This window comes from Vanellus vanellus, assembly GCF_965231255.1.
Source record: "Vanellus vanellus genome assembly, chromosome: 1".
In the NCBI taxonomy this organism is placed as follows: domain Eukaryota; kingdom Metazoa; phylum Chordata; class Aves; order Charadriiformes; family Charadriidae; genus Vanellus; species Vanellus vanellus.
The window spans coordinates 146736275-146753584 of record NC_138905.1 but is presented as its reverse complement, the minus strand read 5'-3'; the positions used below and the strand labels follow the sequence as shown (position 1 = coordinate 146753584).

Here is a 17310-nt window from a genome sequence, read left to right as displayed (position 1 = left end):
AGATGTGAATAGCTGTCATCCATCCTAAAAATACATTTGCACCTCTTTGCGTTGCCGTCGCGTGGTCTTTCTCTGGAGACCCGGCAGATAACGGGACCCAGACGCTCCTCCTCCGGTCACCCTCAGCTGCTCGGTACCTGCCCCGGCTCTCACACCTCCTTCGCGGTGCGCCCTTTCCCGGGCGACGGGGGGGGGGAAACTCCCGAGGTGCCGAGCCCGCCCCTCCGGCCCTGCCCGGGGGCGGGAGGGAGGGGGAACGGGAGGCCGGGCGAGGGGCGGCCCGGCGCAGCGGCAGCAGCGGGAGCACCGCCGGCGGCAGCCCGCGCCCCGCGTCCCGCCGGCGGCGGCTCCTCAAGCGGCGGCGGGGGCAGGTGCGGGCGCTTCCTTGTCGCGCTGCGAGGAGGAGGAGGAAGAGAAGGAGAAGAAGGAGAAGAAGGAGGAAGAGGAGAAGGAGGAGGAGGCGGCGGACGGGCGGCCCCGAGCCTGGCCGGCGTGCCCGTGGGCGTGCTCCCCGGCAGGGAGGGCCGCCGGCAGCCCACACCCCCCGCCGCCGCCGCCGCCGCTAACTTTGCCTGTTGGCCAAGAGCCGCCGTCCGGGGCAGCCAGAGGGGTCGACGGAGCCCCGGCGGTCCGGAGTCGCTTTCCCCCCTCCCGTCCCCGTCGCCCCCCGCCGCCCCCGCGATGAAGGGCCGCCGGCGGTGGCGGTGGCGGGGGGAGCACCGGCGCTTCGCCGCGGTGCTGGTGCTGTACACGCTGCTGCTGCTGCTGCTGGTGCCCTACGCGCTGGACTACGGGGCCCGGCGGGGGCGGGCGGACGAGGAGCCGCTGCTGCGGCGCTGCCCCAGCCTGGAGGAGGCGCTGAGCGAGTGGGGCTGGGAGCAGCGGCAGCCGCCGCTGGACGAGGAGGAGGAGGAGGAAGGCGGCGGCGGCACGGCCGGGGCGGCGGGTAACGGCAGCGCGGCGGCGGGGAAGCGGCACATCTACCTGCACGCTACCTGGCGGACGGGCTCCTCCTTCCTGGGGGAGCTCTTCAACCAGCACCCCGACGTCTTCTACCTCTACGAGCCCATGTGGCACCTGTGGCAGGCCCTCTACCCGGGGGACGCGCTGAGCCTGCAGGGCGCCCTGCGCGACATGCTGCGCGCCCTCTTCCGATGCGACTTCTCCGTCCTGCGCCTCTACGCCGCCCCGCCCGGCCCCCGCGACCCGCTGGCCCCCGCCCCGCCCGCCGCCGCCAACCTCACCACGGCCGGCATCTTCGGCTGGCGGACCAACAAGGTGATCTGCTCGCCGCCGCTCTGCCCCGCCGCCCGGCGGCCCCGCGGGGAGATCGGCCTCGTCGACGGCGCCGCCTGCGAGGAGACGTGCCCGCCGCGGGCGCTGCGGGAGCTGGAGGCCGAGTGCCGCAAGTACCCGGTGGTGGTCATCAAGGACGTGCGGCTGCTGGAGCTGGGCGCCCTGCTGCCGCTGCTGCGGGAGCCCGGCCTCAACCTGCGGGTGGTGCAGCTCTTCCGCGACCCCCGCGCCGTCCACAACTCCCGCCTGAAGGCCCGGCAGGCGCTGCTGCGGGAGAGCATCCAGGTGCTGCGCAGCCGCCACCGCGCCGAGCCGCGGGGCTCGCCCCGCCACCAGCCGCCGCCGCAGCACCTCCTGCTGCCGCCGGGCCTGCTGGGCGGCGGCGGGCGGGCGGCGGCGGCCCCGCAGCACCGCGCCGAGTTCTTCCTCGGCGGCGCCCTGGAGGTGATCTGCCAGGCCTGGCTGCGCGACCTGCTGCTGGCCCGCCGCGCCCCGGCCTGGCTCCGCCGCCGCTACACCCAGCTGCGCTACGAGGACCTGGTGCGGGAGCCCCGCGCCCAGCTGCGCCGCTTGCTCCGCTTCGCCGGGCTGCCGGTGCCGCCCGCCCTGGAGGCCTTCGTGCTCAACATGACCCGCGGCGCCGCCTACTCCTCCGACCGGCCCTTCCTCATCTCCGCCCGCGACGCGCGGGAGGCCATCCACGCCTGGCGGGAGCGCCTCAGCCGCCAGCAGGTGCGGCAGGTGGAGGCCGCCTGCGGCGAGGCCATGAGCCTCCTGGCCTACCCCCTCAGCGGCGGCGACGCCCGGTAGCGCCCCCGCCCCGCGGCCGGCGGGGAGAGCCCGCCGACGGGTGAGGGCCGCGGGCCGGGCCCGGCGGGGATGGGCGCGGGGCCCGGCGGGGAGTGCGCCGAGGGCGGATGGCGGGGCCCGGCGGGAGGGCGGGCAGAGCCGAGCGCGGGCGTTGGGGGGCGGCGTGCCCGCTCGCCTCAGGGGCCGGACGGTGCCGCGGGGGGCTGCCCTGGCGGAGGCGAAGCCGCCTCGCCTCGGGTAGGGGCAGCGCGGCACGGTCAGGGCGCACTACCACCGCACACCGCCGTCTTGCCGCCTCGGTGGGACTGTGCTCCCTCTGGGGACCGCGGCGGCGTGGGGGGAGAGGACGTTTTATTTAAGAGAAAGGGTTGGTCGGAGGTGTCCTCTGGGGAGGGCGTCAACCTCGGAGCCCTTTCGACGTGAAACCGTGACCATGTGCAAAGCAGGGGTGTTCTTCCAAAAAAAAAAAAACAACCCCAAACCAAAACCCAACAAAAAACCACCAAACCTGTATCAAAACTTAAAAATCCCCCCAATGACGACTCTTGGCAAGGAACTGGAGGGCTTGGGAGGTGTTGCTGTCAAGAGCATCGCCTGTCCCAAGCACAGAAGCACACTGGGCTCTGTCATATCGCTACCAAAACGCAGACAAGGGGCTTCTGTGAAGTTGGCCGCCGAGGTCCAGGCGGGCCTGGACAGGCCGGAGGGTGCCCGTCGGTGGCAGCAGGTCTCGCTGTCCTGCTGCTGGCTGGGCGGCTCCATGGGGCTGATGGTGCTCTGGGGAGGGGGCCACCGGTCGAGGGAAGGGGCAGCGTGGCCGACCCCCGCCATTGTTCGGAGCAGCGGGGTAAGCAGTGGGGGGGGGGGGGGGAACCTAAGCACTTGTGTTTTCAAACTGTTTCAAAGATGTCTGTGGCAGAAATCTGAGATTTTCTGAAGAAAGCTGTAATTCTTTTTAAAGTAGGATTATCTTTTTTAATATATTGATGTGGTTAGGTGGTGATGCTGATGTGAGATACAGGTGACTAACATATTTCTTGGGGACAGGCGTAGAGGTGACTGTAACTGGCAGGCGAACACTCGGTGTTTCCCTTTTGTTTTCTCAGCCAGATGAGAGAATCACTTTTCTTCCCTGGCTTCCGGGCTGACACATTGTGCTGTGCACAGGGTCCTCCTGGTCACATCCCTTCCGAACAATAACATCCTCTCAGCTGGCAACTGCTGGACAAAGGCAAATGTTTCCTGATGAGGCTGAGACAAATTAATTGCAAAGTTCCCAAATAAAAGCTTGTATTTAAAAATAAAAGAAAAACCTAAGTTGCATTTTGGATTTTAAAATTACATTTACCTGTAGACGTCCTGCCACTTGTATGAGAAGGGTGTGTATGTGTGTGTATGTGCGAGTCCTTTTTTTTCTTTATTTCTTAATTTGGGGATAGAAGGTTCAATGGTAGTTTAGGGATGCAGGAGTGTAACTTCTTAGAGGCTGCTTTTGAGTCCATTACAGTCTGGCAGCATTTAGACGGCCCCACAAGCATATACAGGGTTATAGGGATGTTTACCTGCAGTCCTCAAATACAAACCAAGAACATGAACTGCAAATTGAAGATAATCCAGGATTAGGAAGAAAGCTATATTTATATAAAGTGCTCGAAATCAGTTCAAAGACGTTACGTTACCTTGGAGGAAACATTTGAATTTGATTGTAGGTTTTCGTGCTCTGAATATTGTGCTGTGAAACATGTCGGTGAGTTAGGACAAACCTTGATTTATTTTAGCTCTTTTTCTTCCTTGGCCCTTCCACCTAAGAATACATTGGCAGAAGAAGCAGGTTTCTTTCATTATCTGACAGGAAAATGTAGTCATAAAAATGTTCTTGAGTAAAGCTATTCATTTCACGGTAGTGTGCTCCGTACAGTTCTGCATCCTTTGGGTTCTGCTTGAACTAAAAATTACAGGGGCTTGTTTTGTGCTGGAACAGCCTTTCATATTATCTAAGGGATGTTTCTGTATTCTCTCACAGGCACCAGGAGAGCAAAATTTGTCTCTGGGTGTTCTCGTGGGAATTTAATAATGGTATTTTTATAGATGGACAATACCTGTATTAAAGCCTTGATGACCTGTTTTGGGTAACCTTATTTGGAAAGCTTTTCTGGGAATACACCCAGCCTGGCTTGTACTGACAGGTTTGGGAAGAAAATAAGATTTTCTTGCATGCCAAAAGATGATACGGTACTTATTTTCTTATGTGGGATGGGAGATTAAAATCCAGTATAGCGTGTTGATTTGTTTGTAGCAGGGTGCAGTCACAGATTTGTACACTGCAATTGTTACGCATTTGCTTCACCTTGACAGGGAATCTCACCTTGCTGTTTCAGGTGGTAAATGTCTTTCATACAAATTTTTTAGAAATCCGCACTTAGTTTCACTTATGCTGGTTCATCGTGATGAAGAAAGAAGTGTTGCCATCTAGCTTAACTGGATGCTTATAGCTGGGAAGAAATCCACTAATTGCAAAGTGTTTAGTATTTTCTGAAGCAGTTTCCTTGTTTGACATAGATGCGCTTTCTGCATCAAGAGCTATTTCTCTCAGTGGAAGTTGTTCACTAGCACAATTGCTCTTTATTAGTGATTAATTCAATTTTTTTCTCACCCTAAGGGTTTTTTTTTGTATACTGTGAAAAGGGCTCTGTTTGGCAAAGTGTACAAAATAAAGCAAGTACAATTCCTGGTTTGCATTCAGGTCACCTGAGTTCATTAGAAGACTCTAAAAAAATCTACAGGGAATATCCAAAACTGAAAAAGGAGTAAGTAGCTCAGGGTGGGGTCTTTGAGCATGACGTGCAAGAGCATCTCAGACTGGATGACAGTTGCTTAATGGCTGATGTTGTGACGGGTGCGCTTCAGTCAGTAGAAGGCTTTCTAGAATTCCCCTGCTTGAGGAGGACAGCTCAGGCTCACCAACAAATACATCCCATTTTTCTCTTCAAGGTGTTCTGATGGTGTCGGAAGGCATCATTCAGGGTGCTCACAGCATATCCTTGTTGGCCTTGTAAGAAAAAAAAATGTACTGTCAAATGTCAGCGTTGGTACTTGAAAAGGCAGAAACAGGTCTGATTGGGACAACCAGCACGGAGGGGGTTTCACGAGTGGAGGTCTTTGGAAGTAAGTAGAACCTGCTGAAAGCAGGACGCCCAGGGTTAAACTGCGTTTTGAGAGCAGCTGGGTGTTTATGGCTTGGTCACCAGCTTTTTTACTGTTACTGGGCTCAACTGGGATTTCAAATCGAAGTCCCAGTTCTATGGAATGATGTAGAAAACCCGACCGTAACTGCATCTTTTAGAGCAGAGGATGGCATGATAACCAAGGGAACAATAAACACTTTTTATAGCCAAGCTGAACTTGGCAGGCTTACAATTGGAGAGCAGGACTGAGCCAGAGTTTTAGTCGTTCAGACTGAGATTTGGGAAAAACAACCTACTTGTGCTGTATTACATGTAATGAATTAACAACTTTAATATATTAAAAAGTCACAGTGGGAAATGGGAACACAACTGAGAAATGCTCACAGGACTTATTTCTATCATCTGTTCTTACTTAACTTTTGGTCCTCGTGTGTTTGCCTTAAGGGAGGTAGAAACTTGAGCACTATAGTTGTACATAAAAGGCCATGATGTTTCCACGCTGGAATGGTTAATTGCTCTCTTGCAACATTCTATCTGTATTTAAATTGTTGCTTTTGGTGAGACAACTGTAGCAACCTACTTGTGAGAAATGTTTAATGTCAGGGTCAAGAAATACTTAGCCCCTGCATTGCTTGCACTCCCTAGAACGTTACTGGTGGAGTCCTTGCAGATACCCATGGTATGTACTTGCATACTTCAGATGTGACAGAAATAGTTTAGTACCTCTCCCAGTTGCAGTATCCTCTGAGAAGTGTTAAACGGTCGTGAAGTTACTTATTTAACAGCTCCAGTATTGCAGGGGTCATTTCAGTTCCCCTCCTACCCCACCCCATCAATCTGTGCATCAAGAAAAGCTCTGAGTTTCTACATTAAGTTCTCAATATCCCCACTTAGTGAGCCTGATGATAAAAAAACAGTGCAGAATTTCTGGAGTTGTTATGGTAATGCCATGAAACAGCATTTCAGTGGAGAACTGAGCTCCTGAAAGACTGAGCACCAACAAGTCTGATGGCATGTCCTGTTCCTTTCTTGAACATGAAGAGCTGCTGCTGAGAGTCTTTGTATCTGGAGTACCAGGACCATAAGAACAGTGCGTGTTGCTCCTCAGAATCACTTTGCGATCCATGCAGCACTGGGATGATCTTAAATGGTTTTTGCCCATTCCTGTTTAACTTGACATGACACCAACCACCTTGGAGAAGGATATGGGAAAAAGACGATTGTCAAAGCAAATCTTGCACTAACAGATGTTTCCAGTGCCCCGCTGGCTGCGTGTCTGTGAGGGAGGGGCTGCGGTCTCGATTGTCCTTCTCTTGACTGCGATTTAAAGAGGTGAATGTTAAATCCAAACTTGTTAAGGTGGTGGTTTTTGGTGACTGAGGGACCTGTTGCTTGTTGCTGAGGAGTACCTTTGGCAGTCTCAGCACCGGGCAAATGGCTGGAAGCCGATTAACGTTTTAGTGCTTACGGTCTGTCCGGGTATTGAGTCCCAGGAAATTCTTGCTTCCAGCACTGAGGCATTAAGCTCTGCTGCTGACCGACGTCACCTGCAGCACCGTTTCTTGGTGCTGGTAAATAGGAATCGGGTGTCCCTCCGGTGCTTCCAAATTTGTCACCCTCTTTCCAGTCCTCCAGTCTTTGCCAAACTGCAGCTGTACGTAGGCTGAAACTTTTCATCTTGGCCTTAAAGTTCAAGTCTCTTTGGGGAGCTTCAGTCAACACAGACCATGTTCTTTTGAACCCAGGGTTGGGAGGTGGGGATCTTCTGCCTATGTTCAAATACTCTCAAATATGTTTCTTTGAAATAATTTCTCACTTCAGTGCTTTGGGACAGGGACTCCAATTTGAGTAGGGGAAATGACCTCTGTGTGGAGGACAGCCCCCGTGTTTTCTTTTTACCTCTGCCTTCTATTCTGATTTGGCCAAATATATTAATGTTTGTAAAAAATGGATAGCATGTGCTCAGTAAAAGTGGTTTTGGTATGTGTGTGTATCTTTATTTTATACCGAATAAAATATGCCTTGGTTTTACCTTCAGTGAGCGTGCTCAAACCTATTTCTTTCCCATAGAAAAGCTCAGTGTGGTACAAGACATACAGCAGTGGGAATCAAAGCCATGTAACTATGGCCAGGGTTGTGGCACTGGGGCTGGGCAGGGAGGAGTCTGCCATTCCTGCGCTCCCACTGATGCCTTCTTCTCTAGCCCCTCTTTCCATCTTGCTGGTAGTCCCAAGGAAGACTCCGGAATCCAGCATTCAGCCTTCCAGTGCTTAATAATGGAAAGGGCTATAGGTGAGAGGGAGAAGACATTGATGATGGATGGGGTAAACATGAGGGGGGCAGGATAAAGGGCTTTGGAATTGTAGAGAGCGGGATTTGTTGGGCAAAGGGCTTGGGTGTGAGAGGGACAAGAGGGTGGCATGTGATGAGGAGGGGCAGCTGGAAGCTGTGACTGGTTTAATTGGAAAAGGGAGCTAGGAGCAGGTGGGAGGGAAGGAATGGGCATGGAGACAGAATGCTGGGAGGAGAAGTAGGGACCAAGGGCTGGGCTGCAGTGAGGCACTGGGAATTGCCCCAAGAGCATTGTTTGGAGGCAATGGACGGGGAGAGCTCGGGGAGGGGGAGCAGGGTGAGGCCAAATCCAGATTGTAGAGGGAAAACTGGTAGCTCTCCAAAGTCAGGTCATCCCACTCCTCTGTTCGAATGGCTGTGCAGTCAACTGGTGGTGGACCAGCCCCTCTGGTGGAGCGCTGGTCCACAGGGCAATGGTGACTTGGCATCCACTATCCCTTTCTCAGCCCATACAAACAGTTTCTCCTGCAAACCAGACTCCTCTTTTCCCCTCCACATAAGGAATTTATTAACTGCCCTACCGCTCTCCTAGCAGTGTCGGGGTGGGAGGCATGGGAAGAAGTGCTCTCCTGCAAAACTGAAGTTGAAAAGCTTCAGCTTGTAAAAATAGAGTCTTCCCGCACCTCCTCATACTAACAAACTCGTCTTGTGAGTACCAGGGATGATGTGAGAGCTGCCCCATCTGTCTGCCTTTGCTTGAGGTACGTTTGGGAGCACCTTTGCCATCCCTCCTGCAGTGGGCATTACCACCAGCCACCAGAACAGAGGGGTCTAGAGGAGGTCCTTGCCTGTGTCCTTGGTTCAAGCGTCAGATGTTTGCACACTGGATTTAAAAGTGCCAGTTCCGGCAGTGACTCACGTGTGTGCCACCGACATCTATTGTTTTCAGTATGAGTTTTTCAAAAATGCCAGGAAACCTCTCGTATGTGCACACTATTCCAGACACGTTCAATGTCTGCTGCGAAGCCAAGTGCTGAAGGAAATCTGCTGCCTCCCCTCTCATGCTCCTTGACGGTCATCTATCACAAGGTGGTTGGGTTTTCTCCCCTACAGCACTTGATCAACGCAAGGTTAGATCCATCTGAGGCAGGAATGGCTCATGCAACGTGTCCGGCACTGTGAGCGTTGCCTGGTCTGCGGCAGAAGTTAGAAAGCATGCAGGAATCCGGTAGGAGACTGAAAGAGGAGGAGAAAGGATGGGGGTAGTGTCTGACGGTTGAGGTATTCAAAAGCTCTCAGAGGAACTGGACTGCAGTCCCTGGCACCAGGCTATCTGCGAGATGTTAGACAAATAAGTCAGCTTTTCTGAAGAGGCCAAGTCCGTATCGGGCTGCCAGCAGCTGAGTGACACATTTGGTATGTCGGAGTTGGCGGCGCTGAAGTGCTGTAGCGGCAGTCAGCGTGCGGGTGTGCCTGGTCGGGGAGCGTCGGTGGCTCACGGGGTGGCTCTGAACCCCCGAGCAAACCAGTTGTGAAAAGGGCAAATGTATGGCGGCATTAACGTGTTCTTTCTCCTAGTCACCCAAGGGGATGAATTCACATTTTTAATAGATACGGAGAAACATCAAATGAAATAAAAGCCCTCTGTCTTGGAGAGGACCAAGCCATGTGGTTTATTTAGCCTCAGAGTCAAGGTTGAAAGAGGACAGCGGTGCACAGCAACATGAGCAGCAGTGTGGGAGAGAGGTAATCAAGCTATGGACAATACTGGCATAAGAACAGATTTTTGTACATGAGCAATGAATCACTTCAGCCTGGAAGTTGGATGGTGGTTGTGTTTTTTGTTTTGTTATTTTTTTTTATCCATGAGAGCAGCGTGGCAGGAAGGGAGGGAAAAAAAGACAACTAATTTTAAAATACAGCTCCATTAATTTAGAAATAGAAAGGAACTGATATGGTAGACAACCATGTTATGGTAAGACATGAAGCTGTGTGGTCCAGGAGCCCTGTGATCCCTGAAAAAGTCTGTACAGAGTGCTGAAGTCTCCTGAAAATCAGTTTTAATGTACAAGAAGACCCAAGTCCTGGTTTAAAGATGCTTTGTACATTTTGTTTGCGCCCTGTGAAAAGGAGGCAACGCTGACCTTCATGGAAATGTTGTAAAATAGTTGGTTCTGGAGTACTCTGCAATGGGTTAACGTCTCATAACATTCCCTAGGAGGAAATCTGGTAATTTTGTCTTTGCCAAGATTTGAATAAAACCTATTAAAGCTGTACCATAAACCAAGAAGAGAACAAACCCCACACCAGTAACTCAGTAATTTTTGCCCCCTTTTTTTGTTTGGTTGGTTTTTTGGTTTTTTTGAGAAGACAGGAGCTGAGGGGGGAAGGGAAGGGAAGGCGGTATGTGTTCCTGTAAGCAAAAGCTGTGTGGATGTTCATTTGCAGCGGGCAGAAATCCCAGGTGCGTAAGGCAAGTGTGGGGCTGTACAGCCCTAGCTCTGCCCTAGCTGTGGATGAGCGGTCTTTAAAGTTTGCCATAGATCTGTGAAGTGATTACCGCCTGGTTTATTTAGGCACGAAACAGTAGTGGTTTCAGGTGGGCTCTGGATAGCATTTAAAGTGCAGCAAAGGTGTAAGTGCATTTGCTAAAATAACGAGAAAGGGCTGTAGGAGATCAGCTCTAGTACAGCAGAGGCCTCTCTGGTGGAAGTTTTGGAAATCTTTCCGCAGTTTTTCACAGTCACTTCAGCTGCGGCTTGAGAAGGGATGACTTGGGTAAACTGTCATGTTCCATCCTTTTCTTTCTAAACCGAGTTTAAGTACAATTAGTGATACCTAAATGGATTTAATGACAAGAGGAAGGGGCATGTGTCACCTGGCCCAAGCTGTTCTTAAAATCATTAAGGATGGACACTTTGTCCTCCAGTGGTCATTTACTCCATTACATCAGTACGTCCACTGTTAAAAAGCGCTCTCGACCATCTGTTTGAATCATTGATTACATTCAAGCCTTTTACTTCCCTTACTGGATGCGGAGAACAGCCTGCTGCCATTTCTCTGTGCTAACTTGGTCTTCCCATAAGCATGTAATCATATGATTCTTTTTTCTACACCACCACCACCACCACCACATAAAAAAACCTCTAGTCAGCTTTCAAGCCTATTAGCTTCCATTTCAGGTCTCAATCTTACAATTCTTGTTTTGATAAAGCACTTCATTCATCCTTTCACACTGAGCAACTTCCACGCTCCACCTGACTCGAGCCCCGGAACTATTCCCAGTTCTGCCTTAATGCCACCAAATCAGATCACCAGATAAATATTTTAGTCATTTATATAACCTCAAATTCTTCCATGAAGAGATGCTTTTGTGTGCCTGAAACTCGGTCTTGGCTGTTCACAAAGGTTTTTATGTCTAAGATGTGGGAACTGATAGCAAGTAGCACTCAGAAGATGTGCTGCCTTCTGATCGAGGGAGTGAGTGCTGGTTACACTGCAGCAAATGAGTCATTTTAGTAGGAATTTCAGTTTGCACCTTAAATTGTAAATTGGAAACCTCATCTTCCTATTGATTCTCAGTAAATTCATAGTAAAATATTTGTGTGTGTTGGCTCTTCGAAGAACTTACAGTTAAAGCAGTTACATTCAGATTGGAGGTCCCTAGCCAGTATTTCTTAAACTTTGTTCCTTAATGGGAAAGGAGTTAAAATCTTGACAGGTGATACAGGTTACGTGTAGCTGCCTTGATGCTTCTGCACTGGAAAATGGCCACCCTGCTGCTTCTAGCTCTTCACTGTAGCTTAACATGTTGCTTGTAAACTGGTGATGCTAACCTTGAAGGTGACAGCTAGTCAGCAGATTTAACTCGGTTTATTTCTAAACTGACTTTCAGGTTACTTGGAGCTGTCGACGCGTGTCCGATCATGCCCGTACCTACAGCTCCACACATTCCTGCCAGGAGGAATTCCAGCTCCGAGACGCTGAGCTCCCCAGGGCTGGCCCTGGAGCACTCCTCAGCAGGTGGAAGCCCTTTGCTGGCTTCAGAGCAGGTGGGTGATGCCCCATCTTCATAGCAAAAATCCCACCCTTCTGAAGAGTTAGGCTGTGCCTTTAATAAAATTTATTTTAAAAACCATTACTAATGCATGGGAGCGGAAGGTCCAAGGATAAAGAGGAGAGAAGTCTCTTGTGATCCGTTACAGAACAGCTAGAATAATTTTGAGGTAAACATTTAATTAATACAACTTTTTCATTTTCTAACGATGCTTTGATCTGGGGAATGCAGAAGCAGTATAGGGCCCTACAGAATAATTCCCGAGACTTATTTCTGAATGTCTGCAGGGCTTCATCGCTGCTCTGCCCATGAAATGTTCATTCCAATATTGAGTGGTTTTAAATCAGTAAAGGTAAAAACAATCTAGGGAAGGTGATAGTTACTCCTTAAACTAAATCAGCTCTAGTACTAGAAGCATCTAACTGTCAGCAATAATTTGAATACCTGCAATAGGATACGTGCAATTAATACAGAATACCTGCAATAGCATAAGTGCGATTAATACAGAGCAAAGTTTACATCCTTTGTACAGTCAGGTTTTGGAATAACCGCCAAAAGGTAAGATTAGGTTGATTGTTGTAACCAAGTGCTTTCATACATGCATAGTATTACTGTCCAAATAAAGTGTGAACTTTTACAAGAAAAAAAATGCATATCCATCTTTGCAAATTTTCTTGGATAAAGGCCCAGGATGGACCACCTCCCTTTTTAGAAGCATTTTTTTTTCCCCTTACTGCTGCCGCTGCCCCACACAGCTATGGCATCTTTGTTGAAGCACACAGCTATTGATAGCTTCTAGTAACCTGAGGGTAGTTTTGTTTACGTTTGATGGTATTCCCTTCTCCTCCCTTTCTAAATACCAATTGCCGGGGTCAATCATGTTTTGTCCTTTTTAATTTTACTGTAGGGTTTTACCAAGGTGGGCATTACTTGTGCCTGAGAAGACTTTCTCCCACGGTGCATCAGACAAAACCGCACCTATGCACCCCTGGGCTCCCTTCCCTTTCCCCGCCTTAAACTGCTCAACGCCGCTGCTTCTCTGGGGTCTAACCCCAAATTCCTACTGTTGGCCGAAAATCCCACTTATTGGATAACCCAGCCGGCGCTGTGTTTCTCAAGGTGTGGGTAGGGAGGGACCCAGGTGGGAGCAGGCGGCTGGAGCTCCGTCGCCGCATCCATCCCCGCAGCAGCCGGTCCGGTGCCCGGGAGGAGGCTGCCTCCGGCAGAGCGGAGCGCACCAGGAAAGCTCTGCCTCCCAGCAAGCGCAACTCCCGTTCGCTGTTTTAAATCCAAGCGTCGCCACACAAGACAAACTCACCGCTATAATTAGGGCAGACGCGATTTTCTGTACCGGCTGACTAGCGCACAGTGAGTGGTGGGCTGTGACTCAGCATGAAGAAGAGCGCTCTCTCCTCTTTTTAGTACAAAGACTTAAAGCACTGCCGGAAAGATGAGGTTGGAGTTTCTAGAGAAAGACAGGCACTTTTCAATGCTGCGGTTGGTGTTGAAAATGTCACACCATAACCCAAGTTTCTGTCTACAGCTGGGGCTTGTGTTTAATTACTCAGCCTTTCTAGAATAAAGGATGTTTTCAAGATAGCTCTATTCTTACCTCAGGTTATGCTTCCCTTTTTCAGATTGTATGTAATCATTTAGTATTTAAATACTATTTCTTGTCCCATAATAAGAGAGCAGACTTGCTTTTGTTTAAGATTTTTAATAGAGTTGAATGTGATAATTTTATTTCGTTGATCAGATAGCTCAGAACATGTAGCGTATTTAGAAAAAGTCATATTTTCAAGCATTACACTACACAAAACTGAATGTAAGCTGTCACTTTTTTTTCTTCTTAAAAAAAAAAAAAAAGGAAAAGAAAACAGTTCCTAACTTCAAAAACACACATGGCTTATGTTACTTCAAATGCTTTCCAGAAATCATTTTGTCTTGGAGTGTGGATTAGTTTAGCAGGAATAATTTTTACTTTGTGAATCCACGCTTGGTTAGGGAAAATAGGAGGTAAACGGAAAAACAAAATTCAGTGGCTTTGAGAATATTGAACTCAGTCATACCATAGGTGTGTTAATCTTGGAAGAGGAGCTATGTTACATCGATAAACACTTAAACATCCTTTATTGATTATATTTAAGAATACACAGAATGGCTGGGGGAAAGACACAGTGTGCTGAACACCTGTAGCTCTTCAAGCGCGCTTTAATTCTGATCACCATGTCCTCTCATCATTTCCCCTCCTTCCTTGGTTGATCCAGTTCAAATATTCAGCTGATGTTAGCAAACTGAAAATTTACCGAGTACCCTTAAAAAGCTTATTTTTAGAAGGAAGCTCCCACATATTTGAGGAAAACATATTGCAAAAGCAAAAGAAGAATGATTTATTTGGATTGAAAAAAAAAAAATAAGTTGAAAACAAGTAGCTTTAACAGCGTCAATTCTTGGGCCTCCCGAACAAAGGGCTCTGTAGCTGTGGGCAGGAAATAGCTGTAATTTTCTTAGATCTCAGTTTTCCAAGATAGCACTTGGTAATGGTGAAGAACTCTCGCTTTCTCATTAGATAACAGTTCTGAACATCACAACTTACGCGATTACAAGCTTTCCTGTCTTCCCATAGATGCTAAAACCCACTTATTACTGTAAAACCCGATGTGCTTCTCACTTGCAGACTGACCGCAGAGCTTCCCTTCTCAACCACAGGATGAACTTCAGCGCAGGGGGCAGTTTGCTCTCACTGAAAGTGGACGGAGGTACCTGCTCTGCCTCGTCAGCAAGCACACGCTGTGCACAGACGGTACCATAGTGAGCGAGTGGAGTCACATTCCCAAATGTAGAGATCTGTGCACTTCAGCCAAACTTTCCATCTGGAAAGGATCAAGAACTACTTCTTCCTAAACCAAGTTCCAATCTCTTTAAAACCTCACTGTTGACCAGAATGGACAACAAGTACAGTCAAAATGCTGCGACTCTTAACGACTGGAGACACTGCTTCCAGCTGCTTGTAAGGAAATGAGACAACGAGGATAGCGTGAGATGGGTTTCATCTCCTTTGACTGGAACTGTAATAGTTCATGCTCAGATTTGCTGACTCTGTGGATCATACTGCCGTCAAAAAATAAAGAAGTGACTCACTGCATACAAAGTACAGCAAAGCCCTCCGACTGCATCACTGGGAAGAGGAAGACCGTCCCTGCTCAGAGAAGGTCACGCCGTGAGCAGAAGCCTCGCCAGCAATTTCATAAGCTACCAAGAAGTGCCCATTTCTTCCGTGTTCTTATGGAAAAAGTGCAAGGTGGGAAGTAAATATTTATCCTGAGGTGTGACTTTTCATTAAGCTGAAAAATAATCCCAGTGCTAACCAGTCACTACAGCAACAAACCCATCAATTTGTATGCAACTAGAGTGCTTTAGCTGTAAAATGCGTGATAAGATAATGCAAGAGAAATAAGATTGTCCACTAGTGTCTGACACTGGAATCACCATTCTGCGTAGGCTTCAGCTCTCAAAGCCACCCGCGCATCGCTGCTTTGGACGATACTAACAAGCAGCTTCTGCTCCAAACGCTCAACTCCCCAGCGCGGGGTCCGTACAGGTACAGCAGAGGGGTTAACACAAGGTGTCTGTTTCCAGCATTCATCTCCTATTGAAAAACTCAGACTAGCTCACTCTGAGCATCCGTGTGTGTGTGTAAGAGAAAAAAAAACCAAACACCTCACTGCAGCGGTACCCAACTGAGGCCAGCAGGCCACGCTTAGGGAAACCAATGGAACAGAAGGTGTCCTTAGTCCTCCCCCAACTCCTCAGCTGCTCGGGGAGTGCCTAAGGCAGAGGCCAGGTTTGGATTGTGTTGGACGGCTATCGGTGCAACTGGTCTGGCCAGCAAGGCTGACTTTTGAACCTGTTGATATGCTTTCGAACAGCAAGTGCCATTGTTTGTTCAGGGTAACAACATTGCCTCTGGTTTTGATTTGCCGCTTCGTGTCAGCCGGTACCCTCTCATTTGTTTTAGTAATGGGTGAAGCACCATTCCCTGCTCGCCTTTGCCAATGTTTCTAATTTTACAAAACTGTATCAGATTTTCCTTTGCCGTCTCTTCTACCCAACTGAAACAACACAGGTGTTTACTCATCACGTGAAAATCGCACTGTACTTCTGGTTACAGAAGGTTTGTGATTTTGACTTCAGTTCCCAACATTGTTTGTCTTTTTAATTGTTCCTGCTGTCTTCTGAACACTAACCAGAATCATGCCAAGCTCTTTATTGCAAAGAAACAGTTATTTTATAGGCCGTTGCACTTGTGTAGCTGGAGGTGCTTTTCACTAAGTGCTACCCCACATTTTCCCATCAACCTTGGGTTCCGTTATCCTGAGTAACTGAATGTCCCCCACACTTTTCACTTTCCTACTCACTCCCTTCTCCAGATCCAGCAGCACAAACCTCTGGATGACATTGCTAGCAACTTCCCTCTGTTGTGAAAACCGGTGAAAAGATAAGAAACAGAACCCAAGAATAAATGGTCAGTTATTAATCCTGATAGATTCCTTTTCTTACAGTGACTAAGACAGCATAAGCTAAGACTTCTTGTGAAAGGACTTTCCAAATATCATTTCATAAAATGAAGTATACCATCCAGACCTCCTTCGTCTGTGTGATCACTCACTCTTTCTAAGAACAGATTTAGAAGTTATAACTCCTCACTATCATTGCCATATTGACATAAATCTGTATTTTATTTCTCCATATAATATTGTTTACTTTTAGTCGTAGCTTGCAGCCTTTCCTAAAATAAAAGGGTATCGGAACAACTGTTGGATGCTCCCAGGTGGGAATCATTAATTACATCTTAAGGAAGGGAACCCCAAATCAATTCTGTACTGTGAGAAGAAGGCTGAGTTGCTAGTTTTGCCTTTTTCACTTCTGAGCTGAAATATGGAGTTTTTATGCATACGTCAACCCACAGTAAGTTTTGCACTACTATTAATCAAATAAGAAGAGATGACCTATTTCTGACTTGACTACAGATGGCAAACATGATTATTTGTTCTAGTGCAGCTAATGGTGTAACTCCACATGAAACAACAAACTCCACAAAAGCTAACACTGTGTGCCTCCTACTTCCCAGTGACTCCAAGGTCTACGTGAAGTAAGAAAGTACTAAGAAGAAATGGAAAGACGAAGTACTTTGCTGACCTGGAACAGTAACACCGTCTTTATACCTAACCTGAAACTTGTTGCCAGAGCCAGAGCTCCAAGCAGCACAAGCATTTTTTCTCTTGAGAAAGCAACGCGTGGATGAAGCCTTAACCAACACGCTCAAAGCTGAAATTACTGCAGTATCTTGTCCACCCTATTGAATGTTTAGCTAAGTATGTACACAAATCAGTCGGTGGCAGAAAGCCCAGCACGTGCTTCTATTCCCCCTCCTCCACTACTACTATTCCCACAACACGGAGAGCTTTCACAATATTTTGCTTTTTCTCTCTTCCCCACCCACTGTTGCAGTTAAACGATAATCCCTTGCCATTTAACCTCATTAGGATACTGAGCTCCCAAACTAGGGCTGAGAGCACCTGCACGCCATCGTTGCGCTTATTGCTTAAGACCAAAAAGCCAAGCCCTGACACTGCAGACAGTTGTTGTCCTTCTTAGATCCTCACAGTT

The 17310-nt window shown here is 49.0% G+C and overlaps 1 protein-coding gene across 1 annotated transcript; it reads left to right on the top strand.

The window, feature by feature from the left end:
- Positions 1 to 273: 273 nt before the first annotated feature.
- On the top strand, positions 274 to 2106 carry CHST7 (carbohydrate sulfotransferase 7; the record flags this gene model as incomplete). The annotated part of the gene is made up of 1 exon (XM_082486346.1): positions 274 to 2106. The coding sequence occupies exon 1, from the start codon at positions 682 to 684 to the stop codon at positions 2104 to 2106; it is 1425 nt and encodes a 474-aa protein (XP_082342472.1). The 5' UTR covers positions 274 to 681.
- Between the last annotated feature and the right edge of the window lie 15204 nt (positions 2107 to 17310).